At 36.4% G+C, this 25,581-nt stretch overlaps 2 protein-coding genes and 1 long non-coding RNA gene across 4 annotated transcripts in view; 1 reads left to right on the top strand and 2 right to left on the bottom strand.

Moving 5' to 3' along the window:
- Positions 1 to 25,581, top strand: part of Invadolysin (leishmanolysin-like peptidase, invadolysin) — a 53,508-nt gene that overhangs the window by 10,378 nt on the left and 17,549 nt on the right. For both annotated transcript variants that reach the window (XM_013307647.1, XM_013307655.1), the window contains exons 2-5: positions 16,234 to 16,334; positions 16,419 to 16,449; positions 17,190 to 17,272; positions 23,393 to 23,504. In XM_013307647.1, coding sequence (XP_013163101.1) covers positions 16,234 to 16,334; positions 16,419 to 16,449; positions 17,190 to 17,272; positions 23,393 to 23,504 — 327 coding nt within the window. The remainder of the gene's footprint in view (positions 1 to 16,233; positions 16,335 to 16,418; positions 16,450 to 17,189; positions 17,273 to 23,392; positions 23,505 to 25,581) is intronic.
- On the bottom strand, positions 13,165 to 14,771 carry LOC106114449 (uncharacterized). The gene is made up of 3 exons (XR_001227724.1): positions 14,738 to 14,771; positions 13,703 to 13,846; positions 13,165 to 13,212 (listed from the first exon to the last, which is right to left on the bottom strand). It is a non-coding gene; the product is annotated as an uncharacterized LOC106114449 (long non-coding RNA).
- On the bottom strand, positions 17,483 to 22,328 carry LOC106114441 (uncharacterized). Its single transcript, XM_013307668.1, has 7 exons — positions 22,161 to 22,328; positions 21,039 to 21,221; positions 20,522 to 20,674; positions 19,737 to 19,899; positions 19,097 to 19,330; positions 18,250 to 18,394; positions 17,483 to 17,846 (listed from the first exon to the last, which is right to left on the bottom strand). Exons 2-7 carry the CDS (start codon positions 21,213 to 21,215, stop codon positions 17,717 to 17,719), a joined length of 1,002 nt encoding a protein of 333 aa, XP_013163122.1. The 5' UTR covers positions 21,216 to 21,221; positions 22,161 to 22,328; the 3' UTR covers positions 17,483 to 17,716.

Genomic DNA, 25,581 nt, shown 5'->3' with positions numbered 1-25,581 from the left:
GCTTTTTATAAAACACAAGTGACTACCCAGATATGTTCTTTAGATGGCAAATGAGCGAGCGGCCACATGAAATCGCTGAAATAGCGAAGTGATTGCCCATAGACATACGCAAATGCATATGCGTTGCCTACCTTTAATCGACGGAGGAGTCGCACAGAGAGAATATTTTCCCTTTCCATGCATCCTCTCATCCGGAAAGTCCACTTCCATTTTCCATCCTTTCCTTATAAGAAAAAGGGTGGGAAGGGAAAGAGGACTATATTAGGCCTCCGGGACGCACACTCATCAGACTGTACGCGGAATTGTTTCCACTTGACGACTGTCTTCTTTGTGTGTCTTCTGTGTGCCAAAGATATTATTCCGGACTCTACCACTGTTAAAACATATCGTCATCCTTGTTATGTTTCAAACGGGTATTTAGGTCTCAGAAACTCACGGTTCGTGTCTAGTTATGTCATACGATAGCAAACTCACATACATGTCTAGTACTTTCACCTTTATAGTGTTTTTTGCTTGGGTTTGCGCAACATATGTCTTTGTTATCAAGTAATCAATTACATCTTACTAATATAAATGCGAATGTTTAGATGTATGTTTGATAGATATATAACAGTGGTAGAGCCCGCTTTAACATCTCGCGAATTGGCACGGATCGCCCGGTGAAATACCACGACCACACAGAAGTCAGGCCTGGCCTGGCCTGGCCAGGATGGGAAGTGGAAGTAGACTTTCCGGATGAGAGGATGCATGGAAAGGGAAAATATTTTCTTTCTGTGCATCCTCTCCTCCGTCGATTAAAGGTAGGCAACGTATATGCAATTCCGTATATCTATGGACTACGGTCACTTCGCTATTTCAACGATTTCAGGTGGCCGTTCGCTCGTTTGCCACCTTGTGATATAAACAAAAAAACTGATTTTAGTTTGCTTTGTATGACATAGCGCTGCGTCCATCCGCGCCTGCATGAAGACAAAGTAAATCCGTTTATTCCGTGCGTGCGTTGCTGGCCAATGTACGAGTACCTTAAGTTGCCTGTATTATTTGTACTCGTATGTAAATAAGGTAATTACACATTACATAGGAATTTATTCCGTGCGTTATTTACTTTTTTATTTATATATTTTTTTTTATAATAATTAAGCGCAGGTGTACACGTGAACAATGGATTGCAAAGCTATGCACTTAATAACTTAACCAAGGTTTTTGTTACGGTGTTATAAAGGTGTGTATACACCGGGGAAAATGTTAAAAGTAAAATAGATTTTAATATTACTAATGTTATAAATGCGAATGTTTGTATGAAGATATCTCCAGAACGGCTGAACAGATCTCGATAAAAATTGGCATACATATAGAACATAGTCTGGAAGAAAACATAGCCTGCTAATTAACTTTTTTATTAATCCGCGCGATCGGAGTCACAAACGACAGCTAGTGTTGAATAAATTGTCCGTGTCACAATGTTAGTTACCATACTGCTTTGAAACGGCTTAACAGATTTTTATGAAATATAATAATCATATACAATGAGATTGGAGAGACACATCGGCTACTATTTATTTTTGTAGTATGGACAGAGTTGCGGGCTACAGCTAGTATGATATAAAATTATACTCGACGTTAAAACTAAGTAATATACTGTCGAATTTAGATTAGCGAGTTTAAAGGAACGCGATGTTTTTGTGTGATCTGGTCAAAGTTGCAGGAGTATCCTGGATGCGGATACTACAGAACTGGTAATGGAAGTGATTTTTGGTGGAGGTGTTCAGTACAGAACAAGAAAATAAAAAAATGTTGGAAATGTTAGTTTAATTAGAAAAGAGGTAGATTATTAGTGCGACGATTGTGCGCGTGAGTGAATGGAACGAAAGAGTGAGTGCTTGAAGTTGAGTGAACGTCGCCCCCGCGCCGCTCGGCCAGGTGTCAAGTTTGGTGCAGACAGGAGGTATATGCTAAGTAGTGGGTTTACTTTGGCTGAACAAGTAAACAGAGTTAATAAATTACTTCTAGTCGAAATGATTTAATCCAGTGTGCGTTCACCTTTATCGTATCGTAAAGACCTTGATGGAAATTATGATATTTCGAGACTCTGTTACATTTCGCGCCTATTGTTCGATAGCTATGGATTTTCACAACGGCTTACTTCATTTGACCTTTAGTTTTGTCGCGATGTGAATATACATATTGTGGTGACAGTGTAGCAATATAAATGCGAATGTTTAGATGTATGATAGAAGATATCTCCAGAAGGGATGCATCGATCCTGATGAAATTTGACATAGATGTAGAACATCTGGAAGAAGACATAGGCTAATTAAGTCCCTTTTTAATTTCACACAGATGGAATAATATAGACTAGCTGCCGACTGTGACTCCGTCCGCACAGTATTAAACATAAACTTAGTAAGTAGCCTATGTGTTCTTCTAGACTATATTCTATATGTGTGCCAAATTTCAACGAGATCCAAGCAGCAGTTATGGAGATTTCTTCTAACAAACATACATTTAAACATACGCATTTATAATATTAGTAAGATGGCCGTCAGTTTGATGAATAATTGGAGAAAGTGAATGAAATATTAAATCAGTTCATTATCACTTTACTAATGCTAATATAACGTAAAACTATAACTATAACAGTTTGATTAAAAACGCCGCTATTTAACTATTCAAAGATGATCTACTTTTGGATGAACGTGAGATTTTCTTTTTAAAAAAAATCAAGAAGAAAGTATACTTGTATGCAAAATTTATAGCCGCTTGTGTTAGGTTAGCGTCTAATGGCCCACGTCGGACACACCGGACGCACAAAACGTATTTGCTTTTCCTTTCGATGCGGGTGTTCATACTAATATTATAAATGCGAATGTTTAGATGAATGGATGTTTGAAGGTGTGTCCAAAACGGCTTAACTTGACATGAAATTTGGCACAATTGTAGAACATGGTCTGGAAGAACACATAGGCTACTAATTACGTTTATACGCGGACGGAGTCTTAATCGACACCTAGTTTCTGTATATCCAATACAATATATGAATAGCATTTCATATATACATCTATATATATCAAAGAAAGTGTTAGTTACACTATTTATAACTCAAGAACGGCTTTACCGATATGCCTGAATATTGTTGAAGAGGTAGCTTAGAGCCAGGAGACGGACATAGGATACTATTTATTCTTTTTTTTTTCGAATTTATGCCTTGTAGAGCTGCTTTTTATTTAACTTACTAATATTATAAATGCGAATGTTTAGATGGATGTGATGTAGATGGATGGGTGGGCTACACTAATTAAGTTTTTTATATATCCACGCGGACGGAGTCGCGGGCGACAGCTAGTTTGAAGTTAAAATCCGTAACATCAAAGTAAACGCATGAAAGAACAAGAATGTCATTACATTTCGTAAGACGTTTGAAAAATGACAATATAAATGTGACAAGGGAGTTGACGTCATTATCCAACAGAGGGGTGACGGACCCTTTCTGGGAACCCCAGATCGATTCTCGACACCCCTAAAACTGAGGAATAATAACATCCAAACTTTACATCGGCTCGGAATTTAACACAAGACAGTAAAAGCTATCCATTGGCCCCTGTCGGACACAAGTCATGCACGGCCTGCAATTTTATTTTGCTTTGTATTTTTACACTAGTTGTGGCCTGCGACGCGATGTGAACCCAGACTATGTTCTACATCTATGATCAATTTCATCGAGATACATTTAGCCGTTCTGGATATACCTTATCAAACATCCAAACATTCGCATTTATAATATTTAACAGTGGTAGAGCCCGCTTTAACATCTTCGCACGAATTGTCCCAGCTCGCCCGGTGAAATACCACGACCACACAGAAGACAGGCGTGAAGTGGGAGCAATTCCGTGTTTTGTCTGATGAGTGTGCGTCCCGGAGGCCTAATTTAGTCCTCTTTCCTTTCCTACCCTTTTTCTCTAATAAGGAAAGGATGGGAAGTGGAAGTAGACATTCCGGATGAGAGGATGCATGGAAAGGGAATATATTTTCTTTCTGTGCATCCTCTCCTCCGTCGATTAAAGGTATACAACGCATTTGCAGTTGCGTATGTCTATGGGCAACGGTCACTTCGCTATTTCAGCGATTTCAGGTGACCGCTCGCTCGTTTGCCACATTCTGATATAAAAAAATATATATAAGTAAGATTTTAAATACTATTTATAACTTAATGAGTATGCTTGTTTTTTTTTTAAAAGACATGTTACTTCTTCACATGAGTGCTTAAGTTATTCAAAGTGTCAGTTGAAATTTAATACGGTTTGTGAATATGTATAAATAAACAATTAGTTACTTAGTTTCGGCCGTGGCCGTGACTTAAGTCAAGTTACGGTTAAGTTTTGTAAGTATTTTTTTTAATTTTTGTTATTTTATTATTTAAAAAAACGAGAGCGTCAGTGGCTCAGGGTTTTAAGTACTTGACTTGCAATCTGCAGGTCCTGGGTTCGAATCCCGCCATGTACCAATGTGTTTGTCGATTTACATATGTACATTTATCCGATATTCTTACGGTGAAGGAAAACATGGCCATGCTGCACAAATTCAAAGATATGTGTGAAATCTGCGCGGACGGAATCGCGGGCGATAGCTAGTAATATTATAAATGTGAATGTTTAGATGTATGTTTGTTAGATGGTATCTCCAGAACTGCTGCATAGATCTTGCTGAAATTTATCATAGATGTAGAACATAGTCTGGAAGAATACATAGCGTAGTAGTTTTTTTTATAATTCCGATTGAGCTAGTAATTAAAATAAACAAAAGGTCAAACATCTATTTAGTCAACAATCTTTAGATTGATTTAAAATTTAGATTAATCTGAATAATATCGGCTGTTTTATATTCGGTCGGCTATAACGAATGTCTTGTTATTTTTACCTTTTAGAAATACTAAAAGTGATTTCGAAATTTGGCAGAACTATTGAATTAGTTATTATAATTTGTTTTGGCAACGATGTAACCTTCGCGGTTGATTTAATGGGGATGCTGTGAAGTTTAATTAATTTTATTATTCACTAGCTGTCGCCCGCGACTCCGTTCCCGTGGATATATAAAAAACTTAATTATTGTAGCCTATGTGTTCTTTCAGATGTATACGTATGCCAAATTTAATCGAGATCCGTTCAGCCGTTCTAGATATCTTCAAACATCCATCCATCCATATCACATCTTATTTATTTGTATAAAAGAAAGTCGTGTTAGTTACACTGTTTATAACTCAAGAACGTCTTTACTGATATGCCTGAAAATTGTTGAGGAGGTAGCTTAGAGCCAGGAGACGGACATAGGATACTATTTATTCATTTTTTTCTTCAATCTATGCCTTGAAGAGATGCTTTTTATTTAACTTACTTTTATTATAAATGCGAATGTTTAGGTGTTTGAAGATATCTCTAGAACGGCTGAACGGATCTCGATTAAATTTGACATACGTATAGAACACACTCTGAAAGAACACATAGGCTACACTAATTAAGTTTTTATATATCCACGCGGACGGTATCGCGGGCGACATTAGTTATTAGTTCAAGTTCTTTGCGACAAAATGTCGATGACCGAATAAGCACAAAATACTACGCCTTATAGCCTGTCCATTGTATTCTATGTCATTCACATTAGATGCGAAACAATTTCGCAATACAGGGATCATTTCGTAAACCTGTTTTGAACCTTCACATTGAGAGAAACCTAAATATTAAATTAAACCTTATTAGCTTTGTGATAAGTATCATATTTGCTTGAAGTAACTCAGTACAGCACGATTACCGTGACTTTTGTATATTGCTGTCTCTGTTTTGTCAAACTGAGTGAAAGAGATGACGATATGTTTATACGCTTATGTTTGTTAGTTTGGAATATAATCTTAAATCCTTTGTGATAAGTGTCAAATTAGCTTGTATAAGAGTAATGCGTGCTTTTGTATATCTTTGTTATTATATTACTAGGTTTCTACCGCGACTCCGTCCGCGTGGAATTAAAAAAATAGTAAGTAGCTTAAGTGTTCGTCCAGACTATGTTTTACATGACAAATTTCATGGAAATCTGTTGAGCAGTTAAGGAGATACCTTCAAACAAACTACCACTTAAATTCTCGTATTTGTAATTAGAAATACTATGATTATCCAAGCATAACCGTGTAACAATAGTTAGTGCTAAAAACATAAACAATTCAATACTTTGCCCGCTACTTTAAGGTTAATGACATTCAAAATGTGCTTTAAGTTGCAAGTATACTTAAGTAATAAGTTTAAGGAACGATTCCACTAAAGGTCATTGACACTATAACTCTTAATTCGGCGAAATTTTTTGCAGAAAAAAAACTGTTTTTTTTTAGTAAAGTCATACTTAGGTAATTTTCTCTAAACTAGTATCTTCTTCTTGAGGTGCCTCTCCGACTAGCGAAGGTTGACGATCAGTTCTCCATATTTTCCTTTGTCTCTTGCGAGGCAAAAAAACTAATATAGTAGATTTTTTTAAATCATATTCGTAACACTGGACACCATCGAATTAAGGGTTAAAAGGCATTTCATCGCAATTTAATGTTTATATATCTTTTTACTTCTTACTAATATTATAAATGCGAATGTTTAGATGTATGTTAAAAGGTATCTGTAGAACGGTTACATAGATCTCACTGACATTTGACATACATATAGAACATAGTCTGGAAGAACATATAGACTACCTATGATTTAGAGAAGTGTACAGTTCCCTTGGGATATGTTTGATTAACATATTTGCTGAATAACTCCGCAACATTTCAACATATCTTATTGAAATCTGGCATACATATAGAACATAGTCTGAAAGAACACATCAGATACTTATCACTATTTCTTTTCTGCGCAGACGAAGTCACGGGCAACATCTAGTAGATGTTATAAAAGCGAATGTTTAGATGGATTGATTGATAGATGATTATCGTTGAAATTTGGCATAGATGTAGAACATAGTCTGGAAGAACACATAGACTACTTTAAGTTTTTACCGCGCGGATGGATTAGCTGGCGGCAGTTTATATATTATATGTTTATTTGACCATAACCTCACAATATATACCAGTGTAAACTTATTAATAAACATATACGGTTAGAAGATATGAATATTAATAGAAAGGTCGAGGTTGGAAGCAGGAAATTCCTGTATTGTGTAGGAAATAGATTTTATATTAACTTACTAGTATATCGTCGTAAATTATAACTAGAAACAAGTTATTTGTAGTCTATGTGTTCTTCCAGACTATGTTCTACATCTATGACAAATTTAAACGAGAGACGCAGCCGTTCTATAGATACCTTCTAACAAACATCCATCTAAACATTCGCATTTATAATATTAGTAAGAAGGTAAGAGATTCATCGAGATCAATGGAAGATCTGGAGATACTTTCTAACAAACAATCAAACATTCATCTTGGTAATATAATGGATAGATATTTGTTAGAAGGTATCTCCAGAACAGCTGAACGGATCTTGACGAAATTTGGTATAGATAAAGAACACATCATCATCAGCTCACTATACGAACCACCAAGTGCGGGTTGGTTGACTTCACACTTATCTTTAACTTTCTCAGATATGTGCAGGTTGCATCACGATGTGTTCCTTCACCGTAAGAACGTCGAATAAATGTACATATGTAAATCGGAAATCGAAATATACTCGTACATTGGTACATGGCGGAATTGGAACCCAGGACCTGCAGATTGCAAGTCAAGTGTCTGACCCCTGAGCCACCGACGCCCTTAGAGCACATTGGATTTTAATTGTGTTTTTTTAATTCCGCACCTATGAATTAGTGGGCGCGATTTGGCATATATGTAGAACATAGTCTGGAAGAACACATATTAAGTTTTTTATCTCCGCGCGGACGGAGTCTGCTAAAATTTTTAAACGATCTTTGATACGGTTTATTCGGAGCGTTTATTTGACCGTTCGTTTGTTTTATTACTTTCCCTCGTAGTTGATTGGGTCAATAATCGCTTGCCGAAATAGCAACAGAAAGTTAGTACCGTGAAATCTCTTCGATACGATATTGTCACTTGACATTGGTATGCTTCATTGAATCGATTGGTAAATAACAAAGAGCGTCAGTGGCTCAATGGTTAAGTATTTGTAAGTAGGTCCTTGGTTCGAATCATACTAATATTAGAGACGCGAATGTTTAGATGAATGTTTGTTTGAAAGTATATTCCTAACGGCTGCATGGATCTTGACGAAATTTGGTATAGATGTAGTACATAGTCTGGAAGAACACATAGGCTATTAAGATCTCGTTATGGTGAAGGAAAACATCGTGTGAAGTAAAGTCAGTGTGAAGTCTTGGACTGGGTCAGCATTCACTATCACATAGTCTCACTTAGGGTAGACTCTGAGACCCTCAGTGGAGACTTATAGTGAGGTGATGAGGTATCTTTGAATGCTAAGGCGTTTACAAACAAGTTTCTAAAGTTACTTTAATGTTTTTGCAGTTAACTTTACCATTAAACTGTGTAATTTCATCGTTTATGGTCTCGTCTCTCTTGTTAACTTAGGGTAGGCTTTGACCCCCTCAGTGGGGACGTATGGCTGATGATGAATTTCTTTTTTCATTTATTCTATTATCGTATGATAAGTCAGGTATTCTAAACCTTATAGGCTTAGAAATACGTTACGTAATGACCTTATGATCTCAACGAGTTTTCAAAGATATTTAAATTTCAAATGGAAACAAACTTTCATCGTATAGTCGAATCGAATTTGTTATTCGGTAACACGATATATGAGACTTGAATTTATTTATTCAAAACACTTTGACACAAGAAAACGTGAAAACACATCTGGTTTTAAGATGTCCAAATAGCGAAACGTTCCATAGACATCCGCAATTGCAGACCTTTAATCAACGGAGGAGAGGACCTAAAGAAAGAGAATGTTTCCCCTTGCTATTGTGTCACCTACATCAAATCCATTTTATTATCCTTTGTAAGGAAAGGAAAGAGATAGAGGATAAGCTTTAGGTGGCATGATGGCTGGCATTTTCGCGTAACTTTTTACCTCGCACAGCCGCGTTGTGGAAAACCCTGTCCTCAGCGGTATTTCCAAATAGTTACGACTTAGGGGCCTTCAAGAAAAGAGCGTACACCTTCCTTAAAGTCCGCCAACGCATCTGCGGTTCCTCCGGCGTTGCGGATGTCCATGGGTGTCGGATCAAAAAAAATTAGGCGATTCGGTGCTCGTTCCTATAAAAAAGGTTTCCCATACGCACACTCATCAGATTACGCGTTAAAGCGTAATAATAAGATTTGTTTTTTTGAAAGCATCGTACGATTACTAATGACTAATGTTTATACATCGGAGCATCGGTGGCTCAGCGGTCAAGCACTTGATTTGCGATCTGCAGGTCTTGGGTTCGAATCCCGCCATGTACCAATGTGTTTTTCGATTTCCTATTTACATATGTACATTTATCCGACGTTCTTACGGTGAAGGAAAACATCGTGATGATGCACATATCTGAGAAGTAATTCAATGATAGGCTCCGAGCCCCTCGGTAGGGACTTATAGTGAGCTGATAATTTTTTTAGGGTTCCGTACCTCATAGGAAAAAAACGGAACCAACCGGTTTTCCTTCACCGTAAGAACGTCAGATAAATGTACATATGTAAATCGGAAATGGAAAAACACATTGGTACATAGCGGGATTCGAACCCAGGACCTGCAGATTGCAACTCAAGTACTGAAACCCCTGAGCCACCGACGCTCTCAGTAGCTTTTGCTAATTTAGCGAAATAATCAGCCTACTACGTTAGCTTATAGACAGGCAAAGTTGTAATATATTGACGAATTCCTAACTGATTCTTTATATTTCCAAATAAACATTCATTCCAGTTATATAAATAAATATCGTAAACGTAAATATTTATAATAAACAAATAATATATCAATATGATTTATAAAACAATGGTTTAGTTAAGATAAACATTTTACATTTGTTTGAAATATATCATCGATTTATGGGCACTTACTTTCGTATGTTTTTAGGATGGTTAGCTGTTTTTAATATATCTTACTAATATAAATGCGAATGTTTAGATGTATGATAGTAGGTATGGAACAGTGGTAGAGTCCGCTTAAACATCTTCGCCCGGTGAAATACCACGACCACACAGAAGACAAGCGTCAAGTGGAAGCTATTCCGCGTTTCGTCTGATGAGTGTGCGTCCCGTTGGCCTAATTTAGTCCTCTTTCCCATCCCACCCTTTTTCTTATAAAGAAAGGATGGGAATTGGAAGTGGACTTTCCGGATGAGAGGATGCATGGAAAGGGAAAATATTTTCTTTCTGTGCATCCTCTTCTCCGTCGATTAAAGGTAGGCAACGTATATGCAATTGCGTATGTCTATGGGCAACGGTCACTTCGCTATTTCAGCGATTTCCGGTGGCCGCTCGCTCGTTTGCCACCTTATGATATAAAAAAAGGCTACTTATTAAATCTTTTAAAACGCACGGAGTCGCGGGCGATAGCTAGTTATATGTTGTTAATGTTTCTCAAAATGATTCTCTGATTGTTTGTAAAATAAGTATAAAGGCGTGACTTCAAGTCACGAATTATTAAGCTTTACTATAAAGAATTAAATTCGCTATCCATATAGAATTTATTTTCATAAACTTACTTTTCTGAGACGAAACTTTCAAAACATATCGCTATCTCTGTTTCGTCAAAGATAACGACAGAGATGACGATATGTTTTAAATATTGCATAAACCAAAGGTTATCGGATTAAAATATATAATATTCTAATCATTAGTTGGCACGTCGAATAGAGAAATATACTTTTTACACACGTGTCAACTCAAATACTAAATCCGGTTAAGTGTGAAAGTCATTTTATGACAACCTTTGACATGCCACAAGATGTTACGTGGATTATTTATGTTATATTATAATTAATTTATTTATTTATAACTGCCTATAGTCGGATAGTTACGGAGTGCCTGAATAGGCTATGTGTTCTGCCAGATTATGTTCTACATCTATGCCAAATTTCATCAAGATCCATGCAGCCGTTCTGGAGATACCTTCTAACAAACATCCACCTATTCTTACATTTGCATTTATAATATGTACTAGCTAATGCCCGCGAATCTGTCTGCGTGGAATTAAAATAAAACGCTATTAGTGGGCTATGTGTTCTTCCATACTATGTTATACCTTTCAACGAGATCCATGCAGCCGTTCCGAAGATATCTTTAAACAAATATCCATACATCCAAATATTCGCATTTATAATATTAGTAAAACTAGAGTGATAAAAGGACTCAAAGACTTTACCTTTCTATGTGGGGCTCCATTTTCCCCGATACAAAGTCTTCTCGTCTCTGTCCAGGACTTGGAGCTACCTTAGAAATTCTTGAACGTCACCTCGCCTAGTTTTTGACAACTTGTTCGTCTGAATCCATTCTTAAGTAAAGTAAGAGACTGATTTTCTGATTTTAAATATTAGGAGTTCAAAAAAGACTAATCGTTGCAAGAATCCAGTTTCTTAAGAACTATTTGTTAGGTTTACAAAGTTTATTTGTATAATATATTGATACATGGATATCATAGTCGTCCCATCACTAGCACGCAGACGTTCTAAAGGTCATGAACGTAATGTAAAGGTCGTTCTATGGTGCAACCGAGAATCTGTGCCCAATTCTATTGAAAGGTATGTTACATCTATTGTTTGTATTACAATATGCATTTAAAGTTGGTTTCTGAGTACAAAATCGTATAAAAATATCGTCATCTCCATCATTATGTTTGACAAAGCAGAGATAACATGATTTAAAGTGGGCTTTTTGTCTCGGAAATCCACAGTTAAATTTAGTAATACATAATACGAAATTTTAATAAATCGCCCGCGTGGTATTAAAAACGACTTAATTAGTAGTCTATGTGCTCTTCCAGACTATGTTCTATATGTATGCCAAATTTTAGCGAGAACCATGCAACCGTTCTGGAGATACCTTCTAAAACACATTCATCTAAACATTTGCATTTGTAAAATTACTAGCTGTCGCCCGCGACTTCGTTCGCGCGGTGTTAAAAAAACCTTAATAAGTAGCCTATGTGTTCTTCAAGACTATGTACTACATTTATACCAAATTTCAGCGAGATCCATGCAGCTGTTCTGCAGATACCTTCTAACATCCATCTAAACATTCGCATTTATAATATTAGTAAGATTCAACTAAACAGCGTCGGTGGCTCAGGGGTTTAAGTACTTGACTTGTAATATGCAGGTCCTGGGTTCGAATCCCGCCATGTACCAATGTGTTATTCGATTTTAGATTTACATATGCACATATATCCGACGTTACGTTGAAGGAAAACATCGTGATGCTGCACATATCTGAGAAAGTCAAAGATATGTGTGAAATCAACCCGCACTTGGCCTAGTCACCCTAACTTAGAGTAGGCTCCGAGCCCCTCAATGGGGACGTATAGTGAGCTGATGATGATGACGATTGAATATTGTTTTATTTAATATTAAACAATTTTCTTTTAACTTGAAATTCTAATTATTAGAATGGTTATAATCATGTTAAAACATGTTCCCAATCTTTCATATATTGACCACGTTTTTTCTTAGCTATTTTTATGATCCTTTTTACTAATGGATCGTTTTTCAAAGCATCTCTTATATCTGATTCATCTAATAACGTAACCATAGATATACTGTTATCCGTAACTGTTGTTGCTTCAGTAGTCTTAATGATATTAGCTTTATTATTTATAGTTTCTAGAATCTCATCAAATTCACTTTTACCTTGTCTTCCTGCGGTTTTTTCCTCTTTCAAATAGTCCACGAAATTCTCAACTACGTGCAATTGTTTTGCTATAACATTGAATAAATCTTTATAGTTTTCTTTTTTACTTTCTATACTACTAAATTCATTTGTATGCAAACAATCTTCACATGTGTCATTTAAAATTGGTAGCGTTACTAATGTTTCACGTCGTTTCATTTTGAAATTACCTAATGATTTCTTTGATTTGTTATCAGGTTTTTTTATTGTATCCATTTTGTTTATCATATCTCTTTCCAATTCTAATTTCATATTACGTAATTGTTTTAGTTCTGTTGATATTAGTTGCCTTTTTGTATCTGTTGAATCTGTTTCACTTCCTACTTCGTTACCTGTTAAGTCGTCTGAAATAAAAGATAAATAAAAACTCTATCTTCACCTATGGGTAGTGAACTGATGTCCAAAGTATGTCCAAGGTGTGGTCTAATTTTAGTCCTCTTTCCAAGGGATAGGAAGGTAAAGTGATTTTAACAAAGGAGATGCATTGGAAGGGAATATTTTAAAAGCGGTAGAGCCTCCAGGAATTGGCCTCGCCCAGTGCAATACCACGACCATACAGAAGATATAAGTGAAGTAGAAGCAATTCCGTGTTTGATCTGATGAGTTTGCCTTCCACCTTCTTTCCTATAAGGAAAGGATGGGAAGGTTAAGTGGATTATCCGGATGAAAGGATGCATAGGAAAGAAAAATATTTTATTTCTATGCATCCCCCATCGATTAATGGTTAGGTACGCATCTGCAATTATGGATGTCTATGGGCAAAGTTTGTTTTGATATTTTAGCGATTTAAAGTTGCCATATCCTCGTTACTTTGAACTAATAGAAATTAATTACCAAAAGGAGCTGATAATGAGTCGTTTTCTTCTTCCAACCAATCACTAGTTCCATCTCTGTCTTTCAAATAAGCTTTATTGTGATTATTGATTGCGTTAACAAGTTTTTGTATTCCGACCCATTCGTTCACAACTTCGGATGTTCCTGGAAAGTTACTGAAGGATACAATCATGTAAAATAGATTAACTAAAAGATTTGAAACCTTCTTGTTCTTGTTTGTTCTATTGATTTAAAATGTCCGTTGATGTACCACTGTTATAGCTATCTATAAAAAGCCTACGTGTTCTTCCAGACTATGTTTTTATGCAAGATTTAAGCGAGATCCATGCAGCCGTTCTGGAGATATCTTTTAACAAACATACATCTAAATATTCGCATTTATAATACATATTAGTAAGATGCTTAGTAAAAGCTAAATTTGAATGTTTACATGTATGTTTGTTAGAAGGTATCTCCAGTACGGCTGCATGGATCTCGATGAAATTTGGCATAGATGTAGAACATAGTCTGGAAGAACACATAGGCATTAAGTTTTTTAAATAACTCGCATACGGAGTCGTGGCCAACAGCTATAAATATCATAAATAGAAAACAATGATTTTTTTATATCATAAGGTGGCAAACGAGCGAGCGGTCACCTGAAATCGCTGATATAGCGAAGTGACCGTTGCCCATAGACATACGCAATTACATATGCGTTGCCTACCTTTAATCGACGGAGGAGAGGATGCACAGAAAGATAATATTTCTATGCATGCTCTCATCCGGAAAGTCCACTTACACTTCCCATCCTTTCCTTATAAGAAAAAGTTAGGGAAGGTAAAGAGGACTAAATTAGGCCTCAAGGACGCACACTCATCAGACTGTACGCGGAATTGCTTCCACTTGACGTCTGTCTTCTGTGTGGTCGTGGTATTTCACCGGGCGAGCCGGGCCGATTCGTGCGAAGATGTTAAAGCTCTACCACTGTTAGTATTATGAAATCTTAAAAAATACTAGAGCTGAAGATATTAAAAATAAAATAATAATACTTACGACACACTACAAGCGAAGATATAAAAAAAACAAAGGCTTTCCTCGACATTTTTATTGTATTTTTATTTACAATTGAAATTGATTTTGTTTTATATAATTTCGATATAAATATTATTATGTATAATATAGTTCAGTGGTTAAAGTTTTTAATTCGATGTATTCCGAGTTCGAAACTAAATTAAAAACTATCTTACTAATATTATAAATGCGAATGTTTTGATGTTTGTCAGAAGATATCTGCAGTACGACTGCATGGATCTCGCTGTAATTTGTCATAGATGTAGAACATAGTCTGGAGGAACACATAGACTACTTATTAAGTCTATGATATTAAATAAAATATTAAAAACGAATAATTAACTTAAATATATTATTAAAAGGAGTTCCTTTAGGTAAGGTTCCGAAGATACTGGCAGCGTTCCCCCTTTGAATAGCTATACTAATTCTTTGTCAGAGGTTGCTGCCAGCTCTTCGGTCTCCTGTGATGTCGATTTACTTTTTTGATGTTTCCTTAAAAAGCCTTAAAGTGATAGCGCTTATTAAGTTACATAATACTCATTAAGTTTTTTTTTAATCCCGCGGGGATGGAGTCACGAGCTACAGCTAGTAATAGTATAAATGCGAATGTTTAGATGAATGTTTGTTTGAAGGTATCTCCAGAACGGTTGCATGGATCTCGATAAAATTTGTCATACATATAAAACATAGTCTTTTCATGTTTGTTTTTTTAATTCCGCGCGGACGGAGTCGTGGGCGAAAAATGTTTAAATTTTTTGCGTATTGCTACTTATCATGTTTATATTAACAGTTTTGTTGTATGAAATCAGGAAGTTTTTTTTTCATTAATAAAATCAAATAAGTCACGTTTATTAAATTATATTGGTAGATATAAAAACGTAATTGATTTTTTAAATGCAAGTTATTGTGTGTTAATATTTGGCCTTTTATAATTAAGACTTCCTTGATCGCGACTCCGTCCGCGCGGAAAAAAAAAACATAATAAGTAATCTATGTGTTCTTCCAGACTATGTTCTATATGTATGACAAATTTCATCGTAATCCGTCAAGCGTCAATAGCCTAATGGTTAAGGGTACGGATTTCCGACCACGAGGTCGGGGTTTCGAATCCCGTAATTCTACTATTGTCGTAAACCATATCCTAACACAAGCATACAGCTTAGTTGGAATGATTAAAGAAATATTAGTAAATTTACAAAAAAAATCTGCTGATATTTAAAAAAAAACCATCGGGCACAACCACTGTTATTTATCAAAAAAAAATGTTTAATGTTAAAAATCAATTGCTGTTCGTTAGTCTCGCTAAAACTCGAGAACGGCTTAACGGATTTATCTTATCTTGGTCTCGAAATGATCGTGAAAGTCTAGGGAAGATTTAAAATGTGAGAAAAATTCGAATAATTGCCGGGAAAATCCTTAAGGAACGAAATATTTAAGATTCTTGTATTTCAGTCTCTAATCTCTTCTGTTATTTCCAGGTGGTCCGCGGGGTACATATAGAGCCAGCACACCTAGTTAAAAGAAGAAGTATAGACCAGCCACTTAGGATTAGTATATTTTATGACCACTCTGTATATAGGTGAGATATAGGATGTTTGATATATTTTGGTATTTAATGATATGTTAATTGGTTTATTTTGATATTTTTTTGGTATATTTTCAGATTAGAACCTGAGAAATTTGACATGATTAATGTAAGTGTTTAAATTATATGATTTATATCTAATATTATAAAGAAAAATAATTTATATTGATTTAATGGAACGTATAAACTCAAAGTAGTTTTTGAGTTTTTACAAACCGATTTGAAAAAAAAAATTGATGTTACAAAACTGCTTTTCTAATTTTCTTCTCATTTGACCAATAATTTTAAAACTAATCTACATATATCTAATTCTCTTTATATTTTGGTATTTAACGTATAAACTCAAAAACTACTAGACAGATTTTTTTATATCATAAGGTGGTAAAAAGAGCGAGCGGTCACCTGAAATCGCTGAAATAGCGAAGTGACCGTTGCCCATAGACATACGCAATTGCATATGCGTTGCCTACCTTTAATCGACGGAGGAGAGGATGCACAGAAAGAAAATATTTTCCCTTCCTATGCATCCTCTCAACCGGAAAGTCCACTTCCACTTCCCATCCTTTCTTTATAAGAAAAAGGGTGGGAAGGGAAAGAGGACTAGATTTCAAAATTATAATACTTTAGCTATTATTTTCTTAATTGGACGACTAACAGCATAGAATAAAAATAAATTTCATTGGGCCTATTTATTTGTAAGCAATAATAAACATTAGATTTTCAAACTTTTAAGTTTTTCCAAAATAATTAAACATTTTATTTTTATAATGTTATTATATTAATTAAAATTAACGATGTTTTTAATTATTAATCTTTTCTTTTATTTATATCTTTTCTTTTCTTTTATAGAATACAATATTACCTGAGGCGGTAAAGTTTTGGGAGCAAGCGTTGAAAGTACGAAAGACTGGTGGGCCGATAAAACTTAACAGGTAAGGTACAATGCGTTCACAATAACGTGACAACGTCCAAGCTATGACGTCACAGTTAAGCTAAAAGTTGCTTCTAGATGACTCTGACGCTCGTAATTAGGTTTATTTGTCTTAGTACATCTTACTAATATTATAAATGCGAATGTTTATGTGGATGTTTGTTAGAAGGTATCTTCAGAACTTATAGGCTACGTTTATTTTAGAAAAAAATCTTTTATTTTAGAAATATTATTATAACGTTTTATAAACTACCGCTTGACCACGATCCAAAGTATAAAGTAATAATGAGTAGTTAGCCAAATATAAAGGAATGTTGCAATATCCAATTACTTATTTCACGCGGACGAAGTCGCGGGCATACTATATAGTATTGTCTCTAACAACTCATCGAGATGTATACCATAGTTGCATTTTCAAATGAATTTTGCAAGCGTGATGTAGGATTTAAACGAACGCCATCTGTTGGCAGAGTATCGGTATTTCGTAACCGATCAGCTGGTTGCAGTTCGGGCAATAATGGTTTTTATATTTGCAACTATTCGTGCAGTAGATTAAAATAACGACAGGAATAAGACTGAAAGAGAAGAAATATGATTAGTACATATTTATTAAGTTCTAGTAAGTCCATATTAGACTGCTGATCCTTACTTCTTACTAATATCATAAATGCGAATGTTTAGATGGATGTTTATAAGAAAGTATCTCCAGAACGACTGCATGAATCTCGATGAAATTTGTCATAGATGTAGAACATAGTCTGGAAGAACACATAGATTACTAATTATATTTATTTAAGGTTCAGTACCTCAAAAGCGAAAAAACGGAACCCTTATAGGATCATTTTGTTGTCAGTCCGTCTGTCTGTCTTTATCTTAGGAATTCGTGAAGGTATCAAGCTGGAATTTAATACTGCGCGGAAGGAGTCTAGCGACAACTAGTTCTAGATATTCTAGAAGATAATACTTAAGGAGTCTTACCATAATACTAAGAAGATCATAGCCAATACGTGTGTAAATGCACCTACTTCTCTGACAACAAGAGAATGTACCCTCTGATTACAATGTGGGCATTGTAAAAGTTTCCTATCTGAACCTGGTCGTATGGTAGTTGTGGCATCTGTAACTAAATTATTGAGAACTATGTATCAGATCTTACTAAAATAAATGCGAATGTTTAGATGTATGTTAGAAGGTATCTCCAGAACAGCTGCAATGATCTCGATGGAATTTGACATCATCATTATCAGCTCACTATACGTTCCCACCGAGGGGCTCGGAGCCTACCGTAAGTTAAGGGTGATTAGGCCATAGTCAATCACGCTGGCCAAGTGCGGGTTGGTTGACTTCACACATATCTTTGAATTTCTTCTCAGATATGTGCAGGTTGCAAGGAAGGGTATTTGATGAATTAGGTGACGCATTCTCCATCTGTGCGTGTCCTTCGATGTAAGCAAGTAGGCAACGCATCTGCAATTGTGTGCATTGTGCAGCGGTCGCTTTGCCATTTTGAGTTTCTTTCTTTTTTGTTTTATAACATAAAACGAGCGAGCGGCCACCTAAAATCGGTGAAATAGCGAAGTGACCGTTGCCCATAGACATACGCAATGGCATACGCGCTGCCTACCTTTAATCGACGAAGGAGAGGATGCACAGAAATAAAATATGTTCCCTTCCCATGCACTCCCTCTCATCCGGAAAGTCCACTTCCACTTCACGGCTGTCTTCTGTGTGGTCGTGGTATTTCACCGGTCGAGCCGGGCCAATTCGTGCAAAGATGTTAAAGCGGGCTGTACCGCTGTGCAAATGGAAGCTTGTTTTCATTTACCCGTAGTAACAACTTCCGTTCTAGGTGGCGTTGATACGTTCACTCGATTACTTTGATTCACGTTGTCTATTTCAGTATACGCGGGTGGTGGTTCAGGGAACTCAGACACTGGTATTGGTCCTAAGGGAAACATGTCATCTGGTGTCTGACGACCGTAATATCCCGCTTCCTTGGACATTAGACCTGGTAGGTTAGGATTTGTGGATGTGCCGAATGTTGGTGATGTTGTATAGCCTGGAATATAACAATGATATGAATAGAAAGGTTATTAATATTTCTTGTCATAGAAATTATTTCCGTTCGCTCTTAACAAATCTACTTAACAATTTCTTCCTATTGCATTATTAATTTAGTGATCAGTATAGTTCTTAAATATTGTGTTGTGTGCAAGACAAGACATCTCTGCTAAAATATCATGCCTTAGAGACTTCGACCTCGAAAGGTAAAAAAGGAAACTCTTATGGGATCACTTTCTTGTCCGTCTGTCTGTCTGGCAAAACCCTTTTTTTAGTGTAGACTCCTCAACTATCTATTTACTATGAGAGTCCCTAAATATACTAAAAAGAGAAGTGTCTAGTAAACGATTAAATATTATTAACAGTTAGAGAGATGATGATAATGAACTCAAAGGTTGGCTTACCAGAGCTACTACCAGGTGAAGCAACGTATGATATGTTAGGTGGTACAGGTCTAGATGTTTGTTCACCTCTAGAAGGATTTCTAGAAGGTTCATCATCACTTTCATCACTCGTCACTCGCAGTTCAATTCTTCTATCTTTGAATGGATCGTAGAGAATTGTTTCCTGAAATATTGGCTGTCGTCATAAACTCGGAGGCTACGTAAGTTAGTGGTCACTAGGTCATGGTCTATGCTAGTCCAGTGTGAGTTGACTTAACATCATCTTATATGTCCCCACTGATGGGCTCGGACCCGCCATGAACCAATGTGTTTTTCAATTTCCGATTTACATATGTACATTTATCCAACATTCTTACGGTGAAGGAAAACATCGTGATGCACATATAAGAAGAAATTCAAAGATATGTGTGAAGTCAACCCGCACTTGGCCAGCGTGGTCGACTATGGCCTATTCACCCTTAACTTAGGGTAGACTCGGAGTCCCTCAGTGGGGACGTACAGTGAGCTCATGATGATTATGGGCTCGGAGCCTACTTAAGTTAGTGATCATTAGGCCATATTGCACTACTCTGGTCCAGTGTGGGTTGATTACACATACATCTTGAAATTCGAAATTTGAAAATGTTTGTGGAATTGAACCCCATAACGAGTAGATCCAGTCTTAACAATTCCAAGTTCCACGCCTTTTAAAATGTTGCTGGTTTTGATTTTCCCCTACTGTGAAATTTTTCCTTTGTCTTCTGATAAATCAAGGGTTCCTGGGCCGTTCTTAAAAATTACCTTACCTGTACAAAAGATCCTTCTCTTTGTTCATTCCTATTCCTGGGGCTCTCAACTACACTACTTCCTCCACTTTCCGGTACATCAATGTATACCACAGGATTATCTTCTGTTCTATTTCCATCTGATTCTGTAAAATCTTTAACAATTTCTTCAGTCTGGAAATGACATTCTAAAGTCAGTACACGTGTGTTTGGAGACTCCAGTCAGCTCTAAGTAAGACCAGGCCTCAGTCAATATTTCACCCATGGCCTTAACTAAGATTAGGCCGCAAGAAACAAGTCTCCCACGGCCCTAAGTAAGACCAGGCCACTGTCTACACAGCCTCCACTGCCCTTAGTAAGACCAGACCTCAGTCAACACGCACCCCACTGCACTAAGTAAAACAAGGCCTCAGTCAACACGCTCCCACTGCTTTAAGTAAGACTAGGCCTCAGTCAACACGCTCCCACTGCTCTAAGTAAGACTAGGCCTCAGTCAACAGTTACTCTTGTTTTTAAAATGATTCTTTGTTAGACTTACTCGTCTTTCATTTACATCACTGTCTCTGCTGGTTCCTGGTCGTTCATTCACTCCGCCGATAGCTCTTCGTGGTAAGTTCGTCCACCTACCAGCCGTTGTAGAGTCGATAGAAGGCACGTCTATGACTACAGGATTGACGTACGGGTAACCCTGGTAAGGACGATTTTGTGTTGCCATATTTATCTGGAATTAATTTAGAATTTTTATTTACAAATAGCAAATAGCCCGCGACACCGTCCGCGTGAAATGAAAAAAAAAACTTAATTAGTTCCCGGCGTTCGAATTTTTCTCACCTTTTATACCTTCCAAGATAAGATAAATCCGTTCAGCTGTTTTCGAGTTTTAGCGAGACTAACGAACAGCAATTGATTTTTTATATATAGAGATTATATATTTTTTTGGCACGTATGTAAGTTTGTTTTTATGTATGTGGATTGGACGAATGCATAATTCTTCTTCCCGGAGTTTTATTACATTGGTAAACGAGATGGAAAGATGTAGTAATAAAAGACATGAGCCAGGTCTCAGAAGATGTCATGGACAGAGCGAAGTGGAAGAGACGGATTGGCAAAGATGACCCCACCACCTTGTGGGATGCAAGCTAGGCACAGAGAAAGAGAGAGAGAGTATTCAGTGCCGGCGTTAGGGTAGGGCACGGGCGACCGACCAAGAAGCAGGATAAAAATGGTCTGCGAATGCATGGTAAAAAAAACGCTGTATAAATCACGTTCAGGGCCATGAAGCGCTAAAAATACTGACGCAATGTATTATACAAACTGCAGCTTTGTAAATTTATACAGCTAGATATACAAAAATTTCATGACAACAACAACAACTAGATAACAAACAACCGAGTGGCTCGGAGCCTACCCTAAGTTAAGGGTGATTAGGCCATAGTCAACCACGCTGGCCAAGTGCGGGTTGACTTCACACATTTGACTTTCTCAGATATGTGCAGCATCACGATGTTTTCCTTCACCGTAAGAACGTCGGATAAATGTACATATGTTAATCGGAAATGGAAAAACACATTGGTACATGACGGCATTCGAAACTAGGACCTGCAGATTGCAAGTCAAGTGCTTGCCACAATGCAAAATAATTATTTTTAATATTAACTACCTTTATTTGAAATTTCTGTCCATTCGTAAACCACAGACGACACTTTTAAATCATTTAAAATATAATTTCATTGCTTTTAATATAAATACGTAGTCACAGATTCACAATACATCGACACTGATGTTAACAGGATGGTATTTATCATACTTTTTCATGTTTGAAGTCTTTAGTACTGTAATAAAGCGTATCAGATATAAAATTATCTTTATGATAAGATTGTCTCCGGACATACTTATATGTTATCTACATATATGTTTATATGATAGGAAATTTGAATACGCAAAACAATCAGGAAAAATTCTTTCTTTTGTTTCATTCTTTAAATAGATGGCGCTGTTCAATTATTCAAACTTTCATGAGACATTACTAAACTGATATAAAAACGGCTAAACACTTACATATATTCGTCCGATGGCACCGACTAATTTCGAGCCCATCGGGAGCCCTTCATCAGGGTGAGTGGTACTGGTATTATTTCGCGGACGACGGGCCATGAATATACGTGAGTGTTTTGCCGTTTTTATATCAGTGTAGATGGCGTTGTTGTCAAAATTGTAAATAAACAACTGTTGCTCGCGACTCTGTCAGCGTGAAGAAACTGAATTAGTAACCTATGTGTTCCATACTGTGTTCTATATCTATGCCAAATTTTATCAAGTTCTTTCTGGAGATACATTCTATTAAACATCCATCTAAACATTCGCATTTATAAGTAATTTTAATCCTTTGGCTCGAATGGCGCGCTTTCATTACAAAGTTAAGTGTCAGAAATGAATAGTGAGGGAACATAGACGTTGACATTTTAGTAAGGCTAGTTGACATTTGTTGTGCCAGTACACCGGCACGCTGTCGGATTTTCTTCCTAACAGTAAGAAGTAAGATATCTATAATAATGTTTTTTTTTTTATATATTTTAATAAATATTTTAGTTCTCGCAGCTATTGTCATCAGGTCTCAGTAATTTGGTAAAAATTAACTTTCTGCACGCCTCTTCCGTGATGTAAAGGTTGGCAACGCATCTACAATTGCGGATCTATGGGTAGCAATTGCTCGTTTGCCACTTTATAATAAAAAACCCCTTTTTTTCGCAAACGCATCGGGACGGGGCCTTGGGCACGCTTTCGTTCTCCTCCGCGGCCAACGCTATTCAACGCCCTGGGCGGGTCGCCCAACTGCGCCCTAACCTATCGCCAACCCAGACAGGGTTCTTACTTTTGTATTCTTTGTTACAGAAAATGTCCTACCCGTCAAGTATTCATACGAGGTGGCAGATCACATTGTATAGACGCATGTAACGCTGAGACAATGTGCGGAGAGGTCAGGGTCCCGGAGTATCATCTGAATGTAAGTATCAACTCACTATCGTCACTTAGGGTCTCGGAGTCTACCCTAAGTTAGACTAGGTTAGTTTCCTCTGCATTTTCTACCGCATGTACCACGGGGAGTGCTCCAAAGAATTGTTTGGAACGATTCCTGTCGCCGAGTTCCGTCATCGGACGACACGATAGACCGCCAGATTCTATCAACATCATCTCGATGGCTGGCAATCCACAACCGTGCGGTTTGCGTAAAACTTCCTGCCTCGCACAGCAGCGTTTTGGAATGGTCTGTCCTCGGCGGTATTTCCAAACCGCTACGACTTAGGGTCCTTCAAGAAGCGAGCTTATGACTATCTCAAAGGCCGGCAACGCATCTGCGGTTCCTCTGGTATTGCTGCGTATAAATGTACATGTGTAGAGACTTGCGATTGACAGGGTGATGTTGGTAGAGTAATCCTACCCTTTTCCCTAAATAGAGTCGGTACATGTACACCTCCATACATCTCTATCAGTCGCCTTCTTACACATATCCTCTTTCACACAATACATACTTTCTTTGGTCTTCTACTTTTGTAGCCATTAAAATTGCATTATTTAAAAACGTTACTAAGCCGAATGTAATTAACGTAATTTTAAATAGCAGTTAGTTGCTAAATAATAGTCTAGACAGGGTTTGACCAAATTTTTATTAAACCCTTAGGAAATACGAGTATATTTAAAACTAACATCAGATCTTACTAATATTATAAATGCGAATGTTTAGATGTATGTTTGTTAGAAGGTATCTCCGGAACAGCTCAACGGATCATGATAAAATTTGTCATACATATAGAACATAGTCTGGAAGAACAAATAGGCTATTAATTCATTTTCATTTTAATTCTGAGCGGACGGAGTCGCGGGCGACAACTTTATAATAATTTAATGTTATTATTTGCGTTTCGAATTACGAACTGCGAGTCAATAGGCTCACGGCTCATCGACTCTTATAGTAAATCGCGATGAGCTGCTCAATGGAGTTGTTGAATCGCAACTCAATGGTCCAAGTCTGTTTGCTTTGAATCGGTTCAGAGTTGATTTACTTACTCTATATATATATATATAAAAGAAAGTCGTGTTAGTTACACTATTTATAACTCAAGAACGGCTTTACCGATATGCCTGAAAATTGTTGAGGAGGTAGCTTAGAGCCAGGAAACGGACATAGGATACTATTTATTCGTTTTTTTCGAATTTATGCCTTGAAGAGTTGCTTTTTAATTAACTTACTAATATTATAAATGCGAATGATTAGATGGATGTGATGTGGATGGATGGATGGGTGTTTGAAGATATCTCTAGAACGGCTGAACGGATCTCGATTAAATTTGGCATACGTATAGAATATAGTATGAAGGAACACATAGGCTACACTAAATAAGTTTTTTTTACTATATTCACGCGGACGGAGTCGCGGGAGACAGCTAGTTACGCATAAAATAAACAAACAAATTTAGTGTTTTTTTTATTAAATTATTCACTTAGTTTGTTTAAATTTGAATTCTATTATGAATAATAAAAATCGTAATTTTCATCTAAATAAGGTTGTTTAGATTTATCTTTCCTTCGATATTGTTTAGTTGTGTTAAGTTTTATTTTCAATGGCAACTCTTTGGTTGTTACGATATTTTTCTCGAAAAATTTATTATGTGTATTAAAAGTGATATTTGCTATCTGTGCTTTTATTTCTTTAGTGTCATTTTTATATTGTTTCAATTTTGAATCTAATATCTTTCTAAAATATAAATCTACGTTTACATTTTTCTCTTTATTCTCCTTGTCCATGGAATATTCACTGGATGATGATGTGTCTTGTACGGCTGTTATTTTAAATAGTTCTATAGGTCCACTGGTTGCTACAATTTCTTTTTTTATATATATAGAATTATCGTAATAATCTATAGCAGATATCGTTGTGTTTTCTGTACGTAATTTAGTTGATAATTCATGTTTTTTCTTTGTTACTTTAGGTTTATATTTCAATCTTTGTATTTTAGGTTCAAGACGATTGAAACTCTTCTCAAATCTTCTATCCATTTCTTGATCTGATGATAGATTTATTT

The sequence above is a fragment of the Papilio xuthus genome, unplaced genomic scaffold (assembly GCF_000836235.2).
Source record: "Papilio xuthus unplaced genomic scaffold, Pxut_1.1 DF829673.1, whole genome shotgun sequence".
Lineage (NCBI taxonomy): Eukaryota > Metazoa > Arthropoda > Insecta > Lepidoptera > Papilionidae > Papilio > Papilio xuthus.
Note: the sequence above shows the minus strand (reverse complement) of the source record. Positions and strands in the feature narration are given on the sequence as shown.